General features: G+C 43.7%; 1 protein-coding gene across 1 annotated transcript; it reads right to left on the bottom strand.

Annotated features, from left to right (window-relative positions):
- Positions 1 to 1,749: 1,749 nt before the first annotated feature.
- LOC123997323 (histone-lysine N-methyltransferase 2B-like) lies at positions 1,750 to 7,546 on the bottom strand. The gene is made up of 9 exons (XM_046301463.1): positions 7,492 to 7,546; positions 5,585 to 5,595; positions 5,283 to 5,455; positions 4,829 to 5,004; positions 4,254 to 4,505; positions 3,484 to 3,586; positions 2,865 to 2,948; positions 2,313 to 2,442; positions 1,750 to 2,123 (listed from the first exon to the last, which is right to left on the bottom strand). Exons 1-9 carry the CDS (start codon positions 7,544 to 7,546, stop codon positions 2,001 to 2,003), a joined length of 1,107 nt encoding a protein of 368 aa, XP_046157419.1. The 3' UTR covers positions 1,750 to 2,000.
- Positions 7,547 to 8,346: the final 800 nt, after the last annotated feature.

The following is an 8,346-nucleotide window of genomic DNA, read 5'->3' on the forward strand; positions in this document are numbered from 1 at the left end:
GCAGGTGGCTTGTTGTGAATGGTTATGTAAACTATGTTCTAATACTCAACGTAGAAGGATTTGTCTTTATGTGCAGTATATGAAAGTGATGCCTTTATAAGGATTATTTCACGTTATCACTGCAGATCACTGTGACCGACAAATCACTGCCTATTACTGTGATTAAACAGAGCACATGAAACACTGTTTTTCATGAGGCCTACCTGTGTGCCTTCCTTTAAGCACCTCTGTTCGAACACCTCTTCTGTCCTTGATCCATTCCAGCAGAATTTGTGGATCTTTTCAGTGTCTATGTGAAAGATAGTTATTGCGAGGATGGAACATTTGTTGACTTAAAAGTTTTTTTTAAACACCCATGTAAAATTAAGGCCTGCAAAGCTTACAGATGTAAGTCTAATAGCACGAGATGAACATAGACAAACAGAGTGTGCAATGTGTAGGCCCACTGAGTGGACATTCTAAACCTTGTTTGAAGTCGCTAGGTTACATGACCAAGGAGCTATTGAAATTCTACATTTTGAAAAATTCATGTAAAACCATGTGAGATGAAAATGGACAAACTCAAGGGTGTGCAATATAGAAAGGTAGTCAATGGACATTCTGAACCTTGTTTGAAGTCACTAGGTCACATGACCAAGGAGCTATTGAAATTCTACATTTTGAAAAATGTGTAAAATACCATGTGAGATAAAAATGGACAAACTAAAGGGTGTGCAATATGTAGGCCCACTCAGTGGACATTCTGAACCTTGTTTGAAGTCACCAGGTCACATGACCAAGGAGCTATTGAAACTTTACATTTAGAAAAATTCATGTAAAATCTTGTGAGATGAAAATTGACAAACTAAATGGTGTGCAATATAGAAGAGTAGTCAGTGGACATTCTGAACCTTGTTTGAAGTATGTATGTCACATGGTCAAGGAGCTATTAAAATTTGAATGTTCAAAAAGTTTGTACTTTGTTCACGCTCCCTAACTAATTCAACTTGGAATACAAGACGCTGCTCACATTTCCACGTGTTTATTAGCTTTGGAAAACAAATGGTCTAAATCGGGAAAATAAGACCTTTGCAATGTTGTGCGCAATGTTTCCAACATCATGACACTTATTTTGGAGTCTGTGGCTCAAGTGGTTTGAAAGCTATTGAGATTTGAACGCGCGAATATCCGTCGAATATCGAACTTGAAACTGTCTTTACCTCGGTGCGCAAATAGACGTTGTGCAGGATTAGTTTTGGGTGGTGAATCATTGTTTACCAATTGATCTGGGATTTCTTTACCGCTAGAATACGACCAAGGGAGGGTCCGAAAACACATTACCGATACGGTCATCGGATCTTAGAATGTGCCAATGTTTGTGAACGAAAAGCAGGTAGTGAGGACACAAGAATGCTTATTTTTGAGACTTTCTCAATGGCAGTATTAATCTGACAATTTTTGTACCCCCTCTCCTTGAATTTTCTTTGCGGTCTCAGCCATATTTCTGTCCAAATCAGATAGTATTTTTTTTAACCAATTCTTGTGATGAGACAGAATTGGCTGCAGGGAAAACTGTTTTTCAACGGAAGCGGATGACAGCTATCAGCCTTCAACAAACTGTTACAATCAGTAGGTGTCCTGTAAAGATCCGTGTATATTTTGCTGTATTTATGCATTGCATGTTGTTGTATAAATGTCATATCAGCATTTTCGTTTTTTTAATCCAATTTTCAATTGACCAAGTCTGATTTGTTCAAACATCTTTAATAAGCAAATATTATAAATAAAAAGTCCATAGAAAAATTTAAATGTTTAGAAATATGTATACAATTATTTGCAAACTTAGTTTTTTTTGTACAAGGTAACAAAGACAAGTTCACACATTGTCTTATGTCTTTTACACTTTGTTATACTTTAAAATAACGCTACCATATAGAACATATAGCTTTCTGAACCAGTTCTGGGAGAGATCGTCATGGTAACTTCAGGTTTCCAACTAGTGCTTTGTATGCTTCATCGAACTAGACAGGCCAGCTCTGCTGGATATTCATCAACAAGTGTTTGATGAAGCGCGCCGCATTGCCATGCATGGTGGTGTCTACCACGTCTAAGTCATCAATACCGAACATGTAGCAGCCGATACCCTGTGGAGGAAGGAGGGAAAAGAGACAGGGAACTTAGTTTTAGTTTAACATGTATTATGTTGGTATCAATAACATTTATTCATTCAAGCCCACAATTAGTGGATTTTTAAAAAGTCCACCAACTAAGGTCTCGTTGGCACAAACCATAGTTATGTCGTCTCAACCACAATCTGGACTGATTGATCTCACCTTGCCATCGTAGTACTTCTCCCGCTTGTCTGTGAGCACTGAGCGAATGACGATGCCGGCATACTCGATGACCATCTCCTGAGCATCGATGTTCCTCTTGCAGAACAGACCTCGGCCGTGGATAGCAGACCTACACCAGAGAGAGATGTCAAAAGAGGCCCAAGTATGAACAACAGTTTCCATAGCTAATCTCCTTGGCAATAAAAAGGATGTGATGATCACATGATTTATTTATTTATTATCTGATCCTGAGTCAATGGGAATTCATGTTATTCATTTTGTAGCAGAATGACATAATAGCAGAAAAGGGAGAGGCAGGAAATATAAACCATGCCTCAGTTTCTAGTTTGCTGTGATAGCTGAAGAGAACCGCAGTGACGGCTTCCTGTCCAGACAGACTGCAAATTATCTATTGTGGGGTCAGTTGGCACCCCACTGAGAAACACATGAGCTCTTCAGCCCAGAATCATGATCATAGTCACAGGCTCTGTCCATAGTATTGGCTTTGACCTCTGTGCCTCAGGGGGGGATGAGGACTAGTTGTGTGCTGACCTGTACACGCCTACAGCCTCCTTAGATGTCCTCTCCAGATGTCTGAAGCGCATGGCCATGGGGAGCTCCAAGCTAGTGGCACGTCTAGGAGAAAAGGGATAAGCAAAGAAGGTGACGATGTGCTTCTGACCTTTCACTTTGAAGTCTGAGAAAAGAGTCACTAGAGACTCAGACACAAGAGGGTAGAACATATTTTTAACATTGCTTGTTAGGAGGAGGTAGTTGCAGAAATGACAGTTTAGTCCAACCACAAAGATCACTTTAGGGGAGTTACAAATACAGGAATGGACAACATTTCAATAGTGAATTAGTTCCAGCTATAAAAACGTTTATGTAAACCTGTAGTTGTACAGCTCCCTTGTCACTCATAAGTCTGAATGAGAACATTGATATGTTATGTATACAAACTTATACATGGATCATTTGTTGATGTGAAAGTTGTTTTTTAAAGGAACAACACTTGCAGCCATGTACAACAAGTTCTAAGAATGTTCCGCGAGACAAGATCTTTCATGGACTAGCTCCTGCAGTATTTAAGCCAAAGCATCCTTTTTTAAGATGTTAGCATTTAGCTAGCTTCCTTTGCAATGGCCAGCATACAATAACTCTGTAATCCGACCTTGTGGATTTGAGTGGGACTTCATCCTCTTCCTCATCGTAGGGGTTGATGTCAGGCAGCTGGCGGTGCTGGGAAGCCAGGAAGTTGAACATGTCGAAGTGGACTTCCTGTAAGAGAAGACAGGAACAAGGTGTCACGTTAAATGTTACATTATTACTTTCTTATTATTATTGCTTTCTTTATCATTGTTTTTCCCCCCAGCATTGGTGTAGAATTTGGTATGTGGACATCACCCACACACTCTTCATATGTTAATGAATGGAGCAGCATAGATGTCATACAGGTCTTATTTCTAGCTTACGCAGACTGTGGAGGTGGAGATGACGCTCACATAGAAACACAACAGCCACAGCCCTTGTTCCTCTAAACCTGACAGATGTCTACATTCAAAACATACATTCCACCAATACTCTACACAGAGAGACTAGCTTCCACTTTGAAGTTGAAAACCACCTACAGAGGGGAAACCCCAGATTCTCCAGACATTTGCTAGACAGTGGTATGGGTTGACCAACAGCAAGGTAAGGACAAAGTAATACCGGTTCCCACCATTACACTTGTGGTGATTCACCAATGAATACATTTGAATTTATTAAATGTATTTTAAGCTACGACTCATGATACCTAGTAAGTATTGGTTAAAATGTTTACAAGATATTTAAGATGAATCTGTCAGACAACTCGGACTCAATTTCCGAATTACATTCCAAAATAATGACTTCCCTTATATTTTCTATGTTTAACTTCCAGGGCCCCTGTAGTGAACAGACACCGGGACACTGACCTGAGATAGACCTCAGAGCGGGCGCATCCAGAGGGGTTGACAGGCAGGTCCTCCTCTTGGCTGATCTGTTTAAAAAAACGGAAGGCGTGGCTATGGCAGCGGTGGGCCCCCTGGAGCTGCTCTGTATCGTGGAGCAGGCCCAGCATATGGGCACCTGTCATCCCAAGGAAGGACAGCTGCCGAAGCCTGGCCCCCGCCCGCGCCTCCTGGACACAGTCTATCACTGCACTCCAGGCCTCTGAGGAGGGAAAGGAGGGGGAAGATGAATGGAGAAAGAGATAAGTAAGGTGTGAGTAACACATCATAACACACAAATGTAATTAATCTGGATATTAAGCCAACATTTTGTGCTAGATGGTTTATTACACAATTTCATTCTAGCCAAGTACGAGAAGGAGTATATTTCATCATGTTATGTTTACTCATATGTAGAAATAGTGGGTATTTGTGCAGAAATCAGTGCCTTGAGTACTGGGTAATGTAATTCTTTCTAAACTAACATTCTACAGATAACAGACACATGAAGTCTATTCATTTGCCCTTTCCTTCCTGAAACCTCACCCTCTACGCTGTCTGCCTCCACACTGAAGCCGTCATCGCTTTTGATCTCAAAACGGAGGTGGGGCTGATCTCGGCTGGGGGGACACTCATCGTCTGAGGGCAGCAGCTCATCATCTGAGCACGATACAGCACCTGACAGGATGGAAATACCATAGGGTATTTTCAAATCAGGCACACTTGTTTACATTGTACAGGTATAAGAACTATCATCAGTCATCATCATACAGACATACTGTTCACAAGGCACTATTACACATAAGTACCTGAGAATGTGTTCCAGTCAGGCAGGGCACTGCGGCCCACTGCCTGGGGAAAGAGTCCTGAGGTAGAGTCATGTTCCCAGGACATCGGACAGAGGAAGCACTTCGACCTCCGACAGGGCGGGCAGATGGAGAGGATATCAGTAGCACCGAGGGGAAACAGTGGAGAGGTGGGAACGGAGGCCTTGGGATACATGGAGCTCCCAGTGTAGAGGATGATTAGTCCAGCTGCAGTGGGAGAGCCGAGGGGTGCTAGGACATGTCCCTGCGGGTTTGGGAGTAGGGGCTGTGGCGACGTGGGCATGCACGTCTCCTCCAGGTCACTGATGGTCAGGATCTGGTCGGTCGTGTTTGGACTTGGTTGCTCCTGCGGAGGAAAAACAGATAGAAGTACAACTGAACGGACACACAAACAACCAATGCTTTCTGGGTAATATCCATTAATCACTCAAAACCTGACAATTAAAAGTCCTAACAAAGTTTTCTATTTTTTTACCCAGAGGTGTCCTAAAAAACAACATTAGCCAACCACAGAACAGTTACCTAGGGAGGGCAGAGGGTGGAACAGTCCTCCAGCTGGTCTCCTGATTTTGGGCCTTGCCCCTTGGTCAGGTTTAGGGAGTGGAGCTGAGAAGCTGGGTGTAGTGGGTCGGGAATGTGGCACGTCAACCTCTTGGGCATCAGATTCTAGAGGTGAATCAACAACAACAACAACTATGTTTCCTATGCCACGGCTAAGTCTTGCCAATATCCACTTTGCAGGGTAAGAAAGCCAACAGTTACACATTCACACTACTATTTTATACTGAACAAAAATAGAAACTCAACATTCAAAATTTCAAAGATTTCAATGAGAGACAGTTCATAAGGAAATCAGGCAATTTAAATAAATCCATTAGGCCCTAATCTATGGATTTCACATGACTGGGAATACAGATAAGCATATTTTGGTCACAGATACCTTAAAAAAAAGGTAGGGGCGTGGATCAGAAAACTGGTGTGACCATTATTTTTGCTTCATGCAGCACAACACATCTCCTTTGCATAGAGTTGATCACTAAGTTGCTGACGACATAACAGTGGTAGGGCTGATGACCGACAACGATGAGACAGCCTGGCAGTGTGGTGCCAGGACAACAACCTCTTCCTCAATGTGAGCAAGACAAAGGAGCTGATCGTGGACTACAGGAAAAGTCGGGCCAAACAGGCCCCCATTAACGTCCACAGGGCGGTAGTGGAGCGAGTCGAGAGTTTCAAGTTCCTTGGTGTCCACATCACCAACGAACTGTCATGGTCCAAACACACCAAGACAATCTTGAAGAGGGCACGACAACACCTTTTCCCCCTCAGGAGACTGAAAATATTTGGCATGGGTCCCCAGATCCACAAAAAGGTCTACAACTGAACCATCAAGAGCATCCTGACCAGGTGCATCACCGCCTAGTTTGGCAACTGCTCGGCATCTGACCGTAAGGCGCTACAGTGGGTAGTGCGAAAGGCCAAGTACATCACTGGGGCCAAGCTTTCTGCCATCCAAGACCAATATACCAGGCGGTGTCAGAGGAAAACCCACATTTTTTTTCCAAAAGACTCCAGTCACCCAAGTCATAGACTATTCTCTTTGCTACCGCACGGCAATCGGTTTTGGAGCTAAGTCTCGGACCAAAAGGCTCATGCTCATTGGGTGACTTGTCTGGTGAGTATTCAGTGCATGGAAGAATTGGGACATGTTCCGCTTCCAGGAATTTTGTATAGTTTTGTGTACAGCGGCGGATGAATGGCATGACAATGGGCCTCAGGATCGCGTCACGGTATCTCTGTGTATTCAAATTGCCATCAATAAAGTGCAATTGTGTTCCATGTTTGTAGCTTATGCCTGCCCATACCATAACTTCACGCCACGATGAGGCACTCTGTTCACAACGTTGACATCAGCAAACCACTCTCCCACACGACGCCATACACATGGTCTGCAGTTGTGAGGTTGGTTGGACGTACTGCCAAATTCTCTAAAACGACTTTGGAGGCAGCTTATGGTAGAGAAATGAACATTCAATTCACTGTCAACATGTCTGGTGGACATTCCTGCAGTCAGCATTCCAATTGCACACTCCCTCAAAACTTGAGACATCTGTGATACTGTGTTGTGTGATAAATCTGCAAATTCAAGAGTGGCCTTTTATTATCCCCAGCACCTGTGTAACGATTATTCTGTTTAATAAGCTTCTTGGTATGCCACACCTGTCAGGTGAATGGATTATCTTGGCAAAGGAGAAATACTCACTAATAGGGATTTAAACAAACATTAAACAAACATTGCTATGATTTTTACATGTTGCGCTTATATTTTTGTTCAGCGTAGCAGTGAGGGTTTATGCAGTGTTGCATTACCAGGACTCTCACCTGACTGGGGGCAGGAGCTGTGTGCTATAGTGCTATTCTCTCCCTTATCAGGCATCTCTTCAGCAGGTTTCTCAGGGACAGGCAGTCGGACCTCATTTGCATCGCCACAGTGGTTTCACCATGCTCCAGTACCAGGAAGAACACCTGGGGAAAGGGGAGGAGTTGAAAGAAAGGAAGTCATACAAAACCATGCATATTTCTGTTTCATTATTAATTATGAATTGCTGCTACTTACTGGAAACCCACGGGAAGAATTGTCCTTGCTTTGCCCGAATTACACCAGGAACACACAATCCCTCCATCAGTGCTCAGACTGTCTGCAAAAGGCTGGACTGAGGGCTTGTAGGCCTGTTGTAAGACAGGTCCTCACCAGACATCATCGGCAACAACGTCGCCTATGGGCACAAATCCACCGTCGCTGGACCAGACAGGACTGGCAAAAAGTGCACTTCACTGACGAGTCGCGGTTTTGTCTCACCAGGGATGGTGGTCGAATGAGCGTTACACCGAGGTCTGTACTCTGGAGCAGGATCGATTTAGAGGTGGAGGGTCCGTCATGGTCTGGAGCTGGAGGTTTCGTCATGGTCTGGGGCGGTGTGTCACAGCATCACCGGACTGAGCTTGTTGTCATTGCAAACAATCTCAATGTGGTGTATTACAGGGAAGACATCCTTCTCGCTCATGTGGTATCCTTCCTGCAGGCTCATCCTGACATGACCCTCCAGCATGACAATGCCACCAGCCATACTGCTTGTTCTGTGTGTGATTTCCTGCAAGACAGGAATGTCAGTGTTCTGCCATGGCCAGGAAGTGCCCGGATCTCAATCCCATTGAGCACGTCTAGGACCTGTTGGA

The sequence above is a fragment of the Oncorhynchus gorbuscha genome, linkage group LG15 (genome assembly GCF_021184085.1).
Source record: "Oncorhynchus gorbuscha isolate QuinsamMale2020 ecotype Even-year linkage group LG15, OgorEven_v1.0, whole genome shotgun sequence".
Lineage (NCBI taxonomy): Eukaryota > Metazoa > Chordata > Actinopteri > Salmoniformes > Salmonidae > Oncorhynchus > Oncorhynchus gorbuscha.

Coding starts and splice junctions, on each gene's coding strand:
- LOC123997323 (XM_046301463.1), bottom strand. CDS start 7,546: ATGCCTGATAAGGGAGAGAATAGCACTATAGCACACAGCTCCTGCCCC. Junction 4,506..4,828: donor GGAGGCAGACAGCGTAGAGG/GTGAGGTTTCAG, acceptor TTCCCTCCTCAG/AGGCCTGGAGTGCAGTGATA. Junction 2,443..2,864: donor GAGGCTGTAGGCGTGTACAG/GTCAGCACACAA, acceptor TCTCTGGTGTAG/GTCTGCTATCCACGGCCGAG.